Source organism: Notothenia coriiceps, unplaced genomic scaffold (assembly GCF_000735185.1).
Source record: "Notothenia coriiceps isolate Sejong01 unplaced genomic scaffold, NC01 NC01_scaffold00031048, whole genome shotgun sequence".
Taxonomy (NCBI): domain Eukaryota; kingdom Metazoa; phylum Chordata; class Actinopteri; order Perciformes; family Nototheniidae; genus Notothenia; species Notothenia coriiceps.
Window position 1 is genome coordinate 55,420 of NW_011363749.1, and position 15,853 is coordinate 71,272.

The 15,853-nt window shown below is 42.1% G+C and overlaps 1 protein-coding gene across 1 annotated transcript in view; it reads left to right on the plus strand.

The window, feature by feature from the left end:
* The window catches only part of LOC104959781 (homeobox protein cut-like 1), a 50,875-nt gene that overhangs the window by 23,781 nt on the left and 11,241 nt on the right, over window positions 1-15,853 (plus strand). Inside the window, exons 4-9 of the mRNA XM_010787678.1 lie at window positions 2,070-2,259; window positions 4,781-4,904; window positions 7,397-7,473; window positions 8,083-8,149; window positions 12,470-12,518; window positions 14,270-14,371. Coding sequence (XP_010785980.1) covers window positions 2,070-2,259; window positions 4,781-4,904; window positions 7,397-7,473; window positions 8,083-8,149; window positions 12,470-12,518; window positions 14,270-14,371 — 609 coding nt within the window. The remainder of the gene's footprint in view (window positions 1-2,069; window positions 2,260-4,780; window positions 4,905-7,396; window positions 7,474-8,082; window positions 8,150-12,469; window positions 12,519-14,269; window positions 14,372-15,853) is intronic.

Below are 15,853 nucleotides of genomic sequence, written 5' to 3' on the forward strand. Positions count from 1 at the left end.
GTTTACAGTGGCAGGAACCCCTAAACCACCCATCAACTACACTACTGGCTTGGCTGGGAATGTGAAGACTTTATATTTGGACTTATATAGGCTTTTGTCTTTATTCCTTTTCTCTCAGTGAATGTGCTGGAGGAGTTGGAAGAGAAACACAAGGCTGTTTAGTCTGAGTGCGTGAGCCAGAGTAGTCAGCTGTAGCTCTGCCCAGTACAGTAGCACCCGCTGAATGTCTTTATTTGGCATCTGTTTCCCTCCATTTAGAGTTGATTTCAGATGCGTTTCGCCTACTCTGTCTGCTTCACATATTGAAGTTTGACACAGAGACTGCAATACAACTGGCTGCCTAATGTTTCAGGATTTTATTGACAGAACAGTGAAAAGGTTCCCCCATTTACATTTTTTTTTTTATTAATCTCTTATGGATCCAATCTAATGCTGTCCATTTCATAATATTGGTGATGGAATGCATGCCGTGCCCTCTTGTGTTAATGGCTGCATCAGTAATGGATCCACACTGTATTGCTGCTAAGAGCTGACTGAATAATCTGCCCCTGCTGTGGCTGGAAAGACTGAGCCAGCTGTTTAATGATGTCAGCGTGCTGGAGGGGAAACGAACACACACACACACACACACACACACACACACACACACACACACACACACACACACACACACACACACACACACACACACACACCCCCCTTACCCCCAGCTGTAAGTTGTCAGTTCCTGTTATCTATACAATAAACACACACACACACACAAACTGCTCTTTTAGCTGGCATGCTGATGAGCGTCGCCTGCGTCTCTTGGCTGCCTGTCACCAGTCTGCCACCCATGAGCACCAATCAGATGTGATTGGCCTGACTGACAGGGCTCTCTTCATCACACTGACAGTTAACCCTGCTGTGTGTTCACAGAGATGTTGGTGAAATGCCTCGAGAAATGTGTTGTCTTCCGTCTGTCTCGTGTTCCTTTAATCTCTTATTTACCTTTTGCCTTGCCTATTCTGTACGGCTCCACTTTGTCCATCTGTCTGCTCCAATGTTTTTCTTTTTTTCTTGCTTTCAAGCTGCATCATAGTGAACGCTTTCACTGATCATAGCCCAGTAATCTCTGTTGTTAATGTGTCTCATCCGCTGTCTGTGTGTATCTACGAGTATCACTTATCCAGTCCTCCTGCTGTGTCAGCAGTTGACGCATTTCCCCCACATACAAAAACAAAGTTATCTTGCACACCGACAATAGTCACTGTTGATACAATGGTTGATAGTGTATCATTCAATAACCTTTATGGATAAACAGAATGTGGCTGAACTGACTTCGACCTTTCATTGTTGTAGCAGGCCAAATCTGTTCTGTTTTTCTCTTTCCGTTCAGTGAAGTGTTTTATAAGTATTTACAGTACAGCATTGCCAATAATGTACTTTATTAAGTCGATATTTGAATATATTTGAAATTAACATTACATTAGCAATGTTAGAATGTATCTATCAAGGTTTGTTAGTGAAGATAGGTCCAGTGTAGGACATTTAGCTGTTGAACATTAATCATACTTATTTACAAAAAGCAATTGGTAGCTGTGGCATCATGTAGGGTTGTCATCCACCTATCCGACCGGTTGGTAGTTTTAAGTAATACAAATATAGCAGAAAGAAACCAGCAAACGTGTCATCTGAATTTACTGCAGTACAGTTTATTTTTTTGCATTTCAGATCCCTCTGATAAGGACTTTAACCGCGATAATCCAGTATCGAATGATAATGTCAGTTCTGTAAATAAAGTCAATCCCTGACCTATAGCTGTGTGATGCATTAGTGACGGTAACATATAACTCTCCTTGTCATATTATTGCTAGTATTTGGGATATGTTTTGGTCCTAGCAATAACCAGTCATTCTCCACAGGGAGATCAAAGGTCAGGGTCAGCTGCAGAACATTTCTCCTGGAGCTGTAGGAGATTCATTGCCTTGCTCAAGGACGCTTCACCAGGGCAAGCTCCCGCTCTCACAGGGCCTTGGATGTAGTTATTCCTAGCTCACTAGGCCACCTCTCCGCCCTTGTTTGGGTAGTCTGTTTTGCAGTTTTCAGTGTGTTTAACGCGGTGTGTTTTGTCTCTGCCAGACCCTGTACCTGTGCTGGAGCTGGCTCAGCAGCTGCAGCTGAAGCTCCAGAGGATGCATGACATTGAGACAGAGAACACCAAACTTCGAGAGACACTGGAGGACTACAACAAAGAGTTTGCAGAGGTTAAAAACCAAGGTAAGGGACAGGACACATGCAGAGCCACACATTTGGGGATTTTACTGACTCTGAGAGGGGCATGGATGTAGGGCAAACAATTAATCATAGACGAGCACATATCACCATTCCTTATTTCCCTATTTGTGTAGTTTGGCAGGTTTTTAATATTCTCTTCTCTTGTATTCTGCGTTTGCTTTACCATTATGGCCAGTGAAAGTGCAGAGTACACTTGTGTGACCAAAACCAAACTAAGATGGTGTAGCAGGCTGCTTCAGTGAGGAGGCAAAACATCCTTTTGGCTAGGAAAGGCACATTTACACTGATTAATAGATGGGAAGAAAAATATACAGACGAGAAATGAAGGTGAAAAGACGGGATCTGTCCTAAAAATTGAACATATTGTTTTAGGTCGTCAGTGTATTGTAGTTGGAAATATAAGAAACAAAAAGATGAAATAAAATAAAAATGTTTTAATCAGTTTGGCAATTGACCACCAGAAAATTAAATATTTGTTATGACATTCAAACTGCTGCTACTCTGAGAACACTCTCAAAAGTAAATAATGATGAAAATGTTCACATGCAAGATAACAGTAACAATGTGTTTGTTATGCTTGAAGGTAACCTCACCATTCCCACCAGGAATGGGATTTTTCTTGATTCCTCTAGATTGAAGACAAATATATATATTTTGGCTTAAGTAACCTTAAAAAAATGGCTGTCAGACGGAAATGTAGAGGGGTGAAAAATATTCTAAATAGATTTAATTGTTTACAGTAATAACTTAAGTAAACTTGTTTTTTTAGTAATGTGAAGTTTTATAGGTGGCTCAAACTGGTTTTGCTGCTGCCAACATCACAGCTTCGCTATTGTTTTGGTACAAATGCCTGCTGGGGTGTGCGTCATACACTGAGTATGAGCAATTACGTCATACAACCCTACTTTAAGAATTTGGAACTATCCCTTTTATTATTGAGCTCTAAGTGTGGTGCTACAGAGGTTTAATAATTGCTTCTTGCAAGTTTCTCCACTCAAAAAAACAAAACTCGATATAATATACGAGTGTGGTATCTGATCAGGGCATAGGGCTTTTTGTTTGTGGCGTGGGAGGATACGGACACTCCGTATATTTTCTTGCTTATTTGGACCTTTGCCAATCACATTTCTGCATTATGTTTGCATGTTAATGAACTGAAATATAAGGTCATGGAAACATATTTAGCCCTTTTTCAAAGATCAAGGGCAAATTTGAACATATTCGAATGCCTTATAAATGTTTCAAACACACAAAATGTACAAGGTTTTACATTTTCAAATAGGTTTCAGGGGGAAAGGAACACGAGGCACAGTTTCATGAATAAAAAACGACAGGCTACCTCGGGGTAAAGAAAGACGGAAAAACTGACAGAGGCAAGAGATGAGTGAGAAGCAGCAATAAAAGTGGTATAATTTTGGTCGAAAAGGAGGAGTGAGCGAGCGAGCAGGCAGTGTTTTGGAATCCCCCTTTCCTCAGCGAGAGTTAATTGGAACAGCTCGATAGCGGCAGGGTTCCATTTTGCCATTGATTTTCCTGTTCCCTCATCCTTTATCCCTCCTTCCCGCCTCAATAGATGGGGGATATTAAAACCCCAAAACACACTGTGGAACTCCCACTCCTGTTAAACGCACACGCAGACCTGCTCGCACACACAGCACACACACACACAGAGTGCAGGGGCCATTGATCCCCGCAACCTAAATGTTTAAAGTTCAGTTAAGCAGTTAAGGGGTAAGAGGGCTCTGAGGGGACTCTCCTCTATTGATTATGTGTCAGAGCAGTGAGACTGGAGTTTAAATCACACACACACACACACACAAACGCACACACACACACACAAAGTGCTAAGAGCCCTCAGTCAAAGGCAGCAAGCAGCAATGCTCTTTATCATTGTCTCACTCACTTATATCTTTCTCTGTGAAACACACACACACACACACACACACACACACACACACACACACACACACACACACACACACACACACACACACACACACACACACGCACACACACACACACACACGTGCACACACACACACACGTGCACACACACACACACGTGCACACACACACACACGTGCACACACATGTACACACACAGAGGCCTATTTATTACCCCAGTTATGTGTTAGATTTATTTCAGGCTGCCCCATACAGACCTCAAGCCGTCAGCAAGTTATGGGGTTTCAGCACTAATGCAGTCCTAATGAATACAGCATATCTGCTGCTGGTGATCGGTGAATATCCTATACCAGTCATGGGTGTAAAGATTAGGCCGGAGCCATAGGGGCCATAGGCCTTAGACTGCGCTGACAGAGGAAGAATGTGGGATATGAAAAGCTGTTCCTTAAGCAAAGGTCAAACCCCCCCTGTCAGAGGGATTATCGTCATCACTGCCATTTATCACATCTAAGAAACAGCTATAGTCTGGTGTCTATATATTTAGCAAATTGTCTGTTTTTTTACTTTTCCTCTATACGTTCTGCTTCACCATCTCCAGAGGTGACCATTAAGGCCTTGAAGGAGAAGATCCGTGAGTACGAGCAGTCTCTGAAGAATCAAGCCGAGAACCTGGCCCAAGAGAAGCAGCTCCAGCTACACAACGACTATGCAGAGAAGGAGAGGTAAAACTCTCTCTCTCTCTCTGTGTGTGTGTGTGGGTGTGGGTGTGTGTGTGTGGGTGTGTGGGTGTGGGTGTGTGGGGGTGGGTGTGTGGGGGTGGGTGTGTCAGCAGTGGTGTTTCAAGTAATAACCTCTGCATTCTTTTTCATTTAAAACCTTTGGGTCATTGTGCCCTTTGAACAGATCTGCTATGATTCCAATCTTTGAAGGATTTAAGAATTCTGGCTTTTTTTCATTTTATGCAGAGCTATTCATGACTTAATGACTTTTTCTCAGCTAATAGTTCTTGGACTTGTTCCTCATAGTTATCAGTTCAATCAAGAAATTGCTGCTTGTTGGCATTGCCTTCCTTTAAAACATGAATACAGGGATGAAAAGACTGAAAAGACGAAGCCAGCATTTTTGTCATGTGGGTGCTTGCCATTGTTGTCTTGATGGGAATCAACACCTCAGACTCCTATTTTCTGTTTTTACCACATTATTTCCAGCCTTTTTGTTCAGAATAATTGCTACCACAAACCTCTATTGTCTCTGAAAATATACACCACTGAATGAAACCCACTAAATGACTATGTAATGATAGAAAATATGCTTAGGTGTCATTTAATTTTAATCTAAAGTAATTTATTCTGATTTAATAGGTTACTTCCTTTCCAACCCCATTTTCCTGGCATTTTGGAGTCTGTTTTTTTCAGATGCACGGGAAGCCTGTGGCAATAATAAATAAGCTCTCAATTACTGCCAGATAATAAAAAAAACATGAAAAAACTGAGTACGGGAATGCTGTATTAACTCTTTGAAAGGCTAGACAGAGTCACAGGCAGGCAGCATCATAATGTTGCTTCACTTATAAACTCAAACGTATTGCTCAATGAATTGATAATATTATGCTGGCCAGGTCAAACTGAAAACACGAGGTTCAGTTTTTCAAATGCAGGTGGAGAATTGACATGTCAACCTTAAATGAAGTTATCTCTGATAGCAGTGATGCTCCTATTTGGAAGTAAAGGGATATATAAACGTGTGCAGAGTCGAAGAGAAATGAGCACTCGTACGATTAGCTGGAGCAGCCTCTGGGCTTAAAGAGACGGCACATCTTCACTGAGGGTGAGCAGGAGTTAAAGGTGGTGATGGATGCATTAAAGCTGAACATGTTTCTAAACTAGGAAATGAAACACTGCCAAAATCAAGAAATCAATAGAAAAGTCAATATGGTGGGTCATAGAGCTCAACAACACATGGTACTGTTCAGTGTTGCTCACGCGCGGATATAATAATAATAATATGTTAAGTGTTGTGATACTGGCTGATGGGGAACGATTTCTGAATGACTGCAAACAGAACAGGGTAGTAGAATGCTCTGTCTTTTCAAAGGAAAACAAGTAAAGAGGAATATACTTTCCAATTTGTTTCCATTACTTTATTTGTTTGAACAGGAAAATACTTTGTTCTGTGCTGTTTGATCATTTAGCTGCATTTTGGATAACACTTGCAATCCCTTTTTAACAATCTTTACCTGCATATGGGTTATCCAAAAAGTTTGTCATTGTGTGAAAGTTTTCCACAAGACAAAAGATCACTAGTTTGGATTACTTTCAGTTGCATCATATTCTCATTTAACATTTCGAGGCATTGCCAACAAATGCTACAGAGTTTTTTTTCTTCCACACTCCCTACAGTCATTAAAACACTTCACAAGAAACTTTCTCAGTGATCCTTTTTAAAAAGTCTCTGGCCCACTTGCTGTGTGTTTATTAAATGTTCAGTACAGAGCTCATATTTCTCCTCGTGTCAATCATCATGTTTGCCGTGAAGCCGTGTTAAAGCTCACTGCTCCTTTCAGACGTGCAGCAGAAGATCAATTGTCCAACTGTATTTCCTTTACGTCAGTGTTTTATAGGCCTCTTCCTGTCTGCAGAGAGCTGACTTCCTGTGTCTGAGAGGGGCAGTAAATGGATGGCACCTCTGATGCATTTTATCCTGCAAGGAGTGAGGGAAGGAGGGAGAGGGAGAGATGAAAGGATGAAGGAGAGGGCTGAAAAATAGAGATGACAGGAGAGACAGATTGGCGGAGAAGGGGGGCATCAAAGAGTGCCATAAAGACTGTCTTTGTGCTAGATTATTGATGTTTTTACACGCAGTGGCAATTTCTCAGCAGAGCCCAACTTTTTATATGCTAAGAATGAATCTATTTTATCCTTGTGGTTTCTGACACCCCCTTCCCCCTCTCTTACTAAACCCTTGCTCTCCCTCACTCTCCCCCTGGGTGCAGTGTGCCCCAGTGGCCAGACATTCCTCCCTAATAGGGCTGCTTAATGAGGAGTGGGTTGTGTTGGGAGGATTTTAGTGGGGAAAACACTTCAGAAATGGTGGGAAAATAGAGAATAGTTGCAGTTACCGCAAAGTGTGAAAGCAAGATGTACTGATACAGTACCTCTATCTGTGACTTCTTTGTCCAAACTCTTATTTTCTCACCTTCTGTCTGCCTCTGTAGGAAACTCCAGGAGAGCCAGGACTCCATGTCCTCACGGTTGGAGGAGTCCGAGCACAAGGCCCAGTCCCTACAGACAGGTACCAGCCTTACACAGACCTGAGAACTGTTTTAGCCCGCTCAATTAAAATGGTCACCTTATCACTTAATATTAGGTGGAGCTGGCTTTAAAGACTTGCTTTCAACTCTTAGGTATTTTTCACGGAATGTACATGTTTGAAAAGGTTTTGAAGTTAAACACTTAATCTGCTTCATCTGAACCAGGTGGGTGTGGTTTGATCAGATTGACAGTGGCCTAGCAACATGGGCAAATAACACCTTGACGCCAGGACAAAAGCACAAGCTGTACAGAAATCTAAGGAAAAATATAAAGTTAAAAAAAGTGAGGTGAAAAAAAAATGAATCTGAAGAAGATCTTTTTTCTTTTGACAAAAAAGTCTAAATCTAAATTTTAAGAATAAAGTTGATATACCATTTAATAAACCTCAAACTACCAGGGGTATCATATATATTGTACGTTTTTATTTTAAATAACCATAATCTTTATTTACAGAATGCCTAGAAGGAAGCAGTTTTAGAAAATATGTTTTCAGGGTCTTTGAAAAGTATTGTTTCTACTTGGTTATATATTATTTATTTGAAAGTCGACGATTGAAATTCACAACCGACTCTTTTTCCGTCTTTTGCAGCACTTGAAACAACTCAGGCCGAGCTCTTTGATTTGAAGACCAAGTATGACGAGGAATCCACAGCAAAGTACGTGTCCTGGTGATATATGCGTGTGTTTTGCTGGTGACTTCTCCCCTCTGGCTCCTCCATATTCTGTTCCTGACATAATCATCCTGTTTAGTGGATCTCCGTCCCTGGAAACTCCCCCTTCTCTCCCCAACAGCTGGATTGTCTCCCACAACGCTCGGCAAAATCCAAATCCCAGCATTACCCAACGCACTGTAAATACTGACTGGGATTGTAATGCGTTCTGCAGCCACAGCAGCACCGAAATAGGGATTTTCTGTGTGTGGTGATTCATCAGGGTCCTGAGGAGGAGGAGAAGCTGACGAGGGTCGCTTTGAGATCTCTGACTAAAAGCCACGCAGGCTTCTAACAAGACCTTTAAGATAAGGTGGCTTCAATTACGTGAGCTGTAGGCATCTATCATTATCGATCTTATAGTAGTGGCGAGGACGAGAACAGAAGCTTTTCCATGTCAGCACTCCTCACTGTGAAGTGGCACTTTATGACATTCACACTCTTTGTTCCCTCTGGGTTAGTAGCGAGAACCAGAGCCACTCGAGCCCCCAAATCAGCATTCAGAAAGTTAAAATACTGACAAAAAAATGAAGCCTTTTATGGTGTTTTATTGGTAATTGGTGTAAAGGACAGATCCCTGTTTCCTTAAAGCATCAACTCTTTTTTTTATATCATTTATACTATTTATAGAAATGTTCCGTGCGTGCGCCCTGCCTACAGAGAACTACAACTATCAACTTAGCTTTTAAGGTTTTCCCCCCCCTCTCCATTTACCCTTCCCCAAACTCACTGTGTGTCTCTCCATTAACAGAGCTGTTAAATTGATTGGCTGTTAAAAACAGATCGATCCCTCTCCTCTCGTCCTCAGGATACTTTCCCCCCTCGTTTCTAGCACACTGTCTTTTTTTCCCCTGCACTGCGAGTGTAAGAGGAAAGGCGACCAGAAGATATTGCATGCAGTATAATGGCACTAATCAATAGGCTCATAGTTTATCATAGAAGCCCCCCCCCCCCCTCTTTATTTTTATTTTTTCATGACTATATATCCTCTACTTTATCTCATTTCTTTACACTTTCTTATTCGCTTTTGCGTCCTTGTCTGTTCCTTTCATGTCAGAAGAAACGCATTTTGAAAAGACATATATAGAAGTTCTCATTTGCTTACAGAAGCTAATAAACACATGCCAGTCCACACACACACACATCCTCATACAAATACACACACTCACTCACTCACTCACTCGTGAGCCTGAGGCAGTCAGGGTCCTTGACTATGTGGCGTGCTGTGATCTGAAATTTTAATGCAACGCTTTAAAGCACACACAAACCCTCTCTAACCCTGCACCCTCCCAGTCCTTGGAGTCCTTCCCCCGTTTACTGCTTGGCTGAGCAAATCGCCAGTGTTTGGCTGAACACAACTTTTAACCCTTCGACTGCATATATTTTGGCCCTGCAAAACACAAACTCCATACATATCATGCACTTTTTCCACACATACACACACACTTCTGCTCTAAACTTTCCACTAAGGAGGACATTGCGTGACAAATCCCCCATCCTCCTGCTGCATTCGGGTAATCTGCCTTTTAAAATACACTTACACACACTCAGACACGGACGTACACACACTCAGAGAGAATTTGGTCGATGTTGCAGTGCCCGGAGTGTGTGAGCGGCAGCGGGAGGCGGGCCTGCAGATGTAGCGTCGACCCCTGTGTGTGTTGGCGCTGTGAGGGTCTGGCTGGCCGCATTTTACCCGTTTAGTCCCTGTTAAAGATTAATGATATATTGATCCCCAGCCCCACAGGATTCTCTGTGTGCGTGTGTGTGTGCATGCTCCTCTATAAGCTTGTGTTGCTTTATCTGTGTCTAAAAGGACTGATAACATTTTGGGGAAAAACATTACATTTCTGATAATTAAGAAAGAAAAGCCTTTTGACTGTTGCCTGTGTCCCTCTCAACCACAAACAAACACAAAATGGCGCACAACATGCACAGACACACTCTCACAGCTAGCTTCTTTTTAAGCCTCCTTGAAATCCCCAAGGTAACACGCTGTGAAAACGCAATGTGGAGAAAGCTAAGGAAAGAAAAGGAATGGAGTGATGAAAGCTAGAGGGCAAGAAGCGAGTCAGAGACTGGAGGCTCCAGCAAGGAAGAGGGGATAAGAGTGTGATAGAGGAGGGAAATGAAAATCTAAATCAGGGGAATATCCTGCTGGCACTGAGGACAGAGGCCGAGGAAGAGAGGGCGAGAGATGACAGAGGGGAGGTGGAAAGGGGGGAAAAAGATGAAAGGAGGAAAAGTGGAGGGGAAAGGAACGGGTTGAGGGAGGCAGGCAGAGGGTGAAGAGAAAAGGAGCGGTTGAGTGAGGAGCAAGCGAGAGAAGATGATAAGAGATGAAAAGGCCTGTCTGCGATAGAGGAAGTACAGTAGGGGCTTAGAGGCTCTGGGCTTGTTTCTGAAGTCCTACAGTGCTCACTGATGTCACTTGTGCAGCCATTGGCTTTCATGGTACAAAAGCGTGTGTGTTGTTTGTCTATGTGATTTTCCAGTGCAGCTGTGCGTCTGCTCTATAGCTCCTCCCTGTGGCTGCTATATTAAGCCGTGTAGGTGTGTTTTAGTGGGTTTAAATCCGATTTTTACCATTAATAAGGACACTCCCTTTACTGTTTAGTGTTTGAATTAATTCCAGCATCAGCTGGCCAAGGACAGTTCCTGCCCTGCGCAGCGACTGACTGACTGTATCAGGATATGGAGAAAATCCCTTCCCTGTGATCTGCTTTGGCCCTCAGCCTCTAGCTTTGCCTTTTTATAATTCCCAAATACAGCCAAATCCAAAGGTTATTTAAGAAGACTTTGTGCATCTGTACTTTGATTAAATGATCACATTTGGAGTAGGAGCGGTGGTGTATTTGGGTTGCATTACTACCCATAAACGCTCTCCATTACAAGCTTTTCTGGCTTGTTGGCTCTCTGACCCTACATTTGTGTGTGCGTGAGTGCGCACGTGGGTCCGCACACTATAGCTTAAGACAGGATAAAAGCCGCCGAGGTAGTGTACTATTATGTTGCTTAAATGCATACTAGATCCTTTTAACTGTAAGGCAAAGACTAAAAGCGTAGAGTGAAAAGCTCTCCCACCCACATCTGATTCTTTTTGCTGCATTGCCTGTGGCACAATGTTGACCTAATATCAACTGTGTCTGTTTTGTTAAACACATTCAAATCAGTAGTACTCAAGCCTATGGGACATAACGCTGTTTCTCATACTGTGACACACAAATACAAAAGCTGCGTGGGTTATTGGGTTCACTATCAAAAGATTGCAGGGAAATCAAAAGGTCTTAATGGACATGGCTCACATCTTTGAACTCAATGCCACTCTTGTGTTCTTATCAACATATAATGTGTTGAATAAAATCTCATGCACACACTGTGTCTTTGCACGGCATTCAAGACAAACATGTTCATGCATTTTGTTGTTGTAACCTTATACGGCAAAATGTATTCAACATTTATCCTGGAACGCACGCTGACTCACAACTCATTAACAGAGAGGGTCATCTTATTGTTTAACCATGGTGCATACCTATACTTTTTGCAAGTCTTGAAGACTTTCAAAGTTTCATTCATTGTTAAGTGACAGGGTTTCACGTCACTCAGGAAAGAGGGTTATACTTTTTTTTTCTCAAGTTCAGTGGTATTATGGGGATGTATTCTTGCTGTGTGACCTCTAGCAAGTGAGAGGTGAACCATGGCCCCCATCCAGACCATTAGTCAGACACAATCACACAGCTTCATAGCAGATTAGTCGGCTGTATTAGGACTTAGAGCTCTATTAATGTAATCCCTCTGTTTTAGTGTAGCCTGGGTTTAGGGGCTTACACACACACACACACACACACACACACACACACACACACACACACACACACACACACACACACACACACACACACACACACACACACACACACACACACCGATGCATGCACACACACACACACACACACACACACACACACACACACACACACACACACACACACACACACACACACACACACACACACCGATGCATGCACACATACAAGCTGTTTGGGTTATGGAGTTCACAATCGATGGATTAAGGTGAAATGTAGACAGTAGCTTAATGGACACGGCATCAACCTCCTAAATGAGTTCTCTCTAAACAATCGCACTCACACGTGATGTGAGCAGAGTGTACTTCCTGGGATTCATCTGTCCATTCTTTCATATTTGTTTTGTATTTGTTACAAGCGCTGTCACTTCCTGTGTTTTAACAGTAAATGTCTTTCTCAGGGCCGATGAGATTGAGATGGTGATGACAGACCTGGAAAGAGCCAATCAGGTAAACTTCATAGCTGAACATTTTTACACAGCATTGTTCAAATTCTCCATCACACTATCCTTCAATATTTGTATTATTAAAATATAGAAAAATAAACTGAGAGGAATGTGTTTAAATTGATGAATGTACATTTTATATAGAGATTCTAGTGATATTCTATTTTTTTCTTACAGTCAACAAATTTCACAAAAAGACCGAAACCAAAATACTTTCAAATGTCTTTGAAAGGTCTTATTTTGCTGTTTGTTTTGAGACAAAGAGCTCCATTGTCGTCCAAATAAACGTTAAAAACACATTAGTAAGCCACAAAGTTGCACTGGGTGACATGTTCCTGCTTTAAAAGGTTAAACATGGGAACTGCAGTTTTGTTTATTTGTGTAGTCCCACGTACACCGTCATGCTATTGTATCTATCCATTAGAACAGCAAGCATGTTTTCACTTGGTTGTTAAAGTAGTCCTCGACGTAAGCACTATTTACTCCTGTTTGAGTTGCGTTTGTTTGAAACGACATTCTACTTTAAGTATTGATTGATGGACTACACACTGGTGGTTTGGATCTCATTTTAAATCAAATATGTTTCAGAAAACAATCAACATAGAATATCCACAGGCTTATCTGTTAAAATATAAATATCCGTCTCTTCAGAATCTATGAAATGTGGTTTCCATGAACAAATAGTGACTTCTTACTGTGAGGGCTGCTGTTTGTTTTACATGTTTAATACACACCTAGTAAACCCACCCTGCTGAAATAAGCCCCCTGGCGAGCTCTCTGCCCTTGTGTTGTAAACATTCCTGTGGTATCTGTTAATGTCATTGTTGTTAACTTTCATTATTAGCCCAAGAATATGATTTGTGGCTAAAGGGGTAGCATAGGCATGTAATGTTAATATTAGCCTAAAGGTTAGCGCTCCAACTATAATGCCACACACACACACTATTCACACTTCTGATTTGAGGTTTAAAGAGGATGACAGCATGGCCTCCAGCTCAGTCACAGACTTTTTATACGCTTTTATAAAGAGAAAATGGAAAACAGGATTTCTCTCTTACAACAAACAGTCCAATTCCCACCCAGTCAATAACCGCTCTCAATATGGTTGCAATTAGGAACAGTGTGGAATCGGCTCCCTGTGACTCTTAATGATGGCAAGTTGGCCGGTGTTGCAGATGATTTCCAACTGGAGCTTGGCGGTTTGGCCATAAACACAAAGCAGCGGGTATCTCTATCCCAGGACTCATTTAATATTTTCAATTAAGGAAAAATCCCCCCTCCTCCATCATCACACACTTACTTTGCGTTCTCTCTGCCCCCCCTCCACTTTGCAGTGTCTGTTTGTTTTTGCTGGGATGGGGTGGACTTGCTTTCCATAAAGACACACACAGTAGGCCGTTAGAAGGTGGTGGTCTATTTGAAACGTTTACTCCTTCAATCTGATTCACTATTTGGTATGCCAAACCCTTGTGCAGTGTGGTCCATTCATCTGTTTACTTTGCCGAGCCTGAAAACAAATGTTGAGCTAATTATTAGTAACGTTTCATCACCAACATCATCTTCCAAAGTACATTAAGTTGCTACACATGATGCTCTCTCCCTGTAAATGTTTTAGATTTAGTTTTCAATTGGTCTTGCTCATGTGTGTATGCCAAAAAAGAACATTAGCTGTTAATTGACCATTAGATCGATCATTTATGACAATGTTTGAACCTCTTGTGGATTTTTCCTAAACTTCTCCTCCTCTCCTCCCAGCGAGCAGAGGCAGCTCAGCGCGACATGGACTCGCTCAGAGAGCAGGTGTCCTTGAGCAGCCAATCCCAGCTGGGCAGCCCGGCCAAGGCCGACCCCGACACGGTAACACATCACACTCTGATTTACTGCATGGCTGACAAATAGGTATTGATGGTCTAAAGATCAGCTGGGCCTTTTTTATGCGAGAGGCGATCAACTTATCTTAAAGGTCACACATCGGTGTCATCAATGGTGTATTGATTTGCAAAGGAAAGGTTGCCAGGGTGGCTATAAGTGATTGGTGTATTGATTTACTCATTTATTGGGTCAATTCAACGACTGCTGAGGTGAAGTTTAGTTAGTGATAGACGGCCACACCAAAGTATTTGCTTCATTGATCCTCAATTTTGGGTGGTCGTTATTAATTAACGCATCACAAATATGCATTGATCTAAAGGCAGTTATGCAAATTAGTCGCTTTTCGGCGCCTCCCGCTTTTTTAACGCTGCTTTGGGTGACTTGTGTAATTCGTGGAGAACCGAAGAGTTTTCGTTTTGGGGGCGGGGGGGGTCCGTCAGTCCGTCCTTTAGTCCGTCCGACTGACGGACAACTTCTCACTTCTAGATCGCAAAATAATTAAACAAGCGAGTGCCTGTTTTTCCTGGCCAAGGACAGGTTCCTTGAACACAACACGAGCGTAACGTGTCTTCACGTGGTTATGTCTCGTCTGAAAGGAGTTTAGACTAGACACTAGAGTGCTTACGGAGAGCACCGGAACGCCGCTCCAGCTCTTCAAATATTGCAGTACCCATAAGGAGCCGTACACATGCCGCAGTGTTTGCGTGGCTGTGTCTTTAGTTGTAAGCACAGTGGCAAACTGTTGTTATTAGCATCTGGTTAGCTAGCTATGCTAACGAATTTAAAGAGCTTTTCTACAACCAGGTGGAAGAGAGCTCTCTCCTGAGAGGCTCAAATAACCTCAGCTCAGTGAGGTTAAGGCACACCTTGATATGATCATTATAATTATTAATGAGACATTAGAGACTAAATGAAAAACAGGTATAAAATACTATATGACAGTAACAAAAAAGTTGTTAAAAATAACAAGAATAGAGTTTAAAAGGGGAGTGATTTGTAAAATATCCCACAAGAAAAATCTGCTTACAGTTCTCAGATGGTATATTACGCTGTTTTTTTCTTGCTTCGAATAGTTCTCTCTTTTTTCACCATACCTGTGTTTGCATCACTGATTGAACACAACACAAGCGTAACGTGTCTTCACGTGGTATATGTCTCGTCTGAAAGGAGTGCTGACTGAGAGCACCGGAACGCCGCTCCAGCTCTTCAAATATTGCAGTACCCATAAGGAGCCGTACACATGCCGCAGTGTTTGCGTGGCTGTGTCTTTAGTTGTAAGCACAGTGGCGAACTGTTGTTATTAGCATCTGGTTAGCTAGCTATGCTAACGAATTTAAAGAGCTTTTCTACAACCAGGTGGAAGAGAGCTCTCTCCTGAGAGGCTCAAATAACCTCAGCTCAGTGAGGTTAAGGCACACCTAGATATGATCATTATAGTTATTAATGAGACATTAGAGACTAAAATGA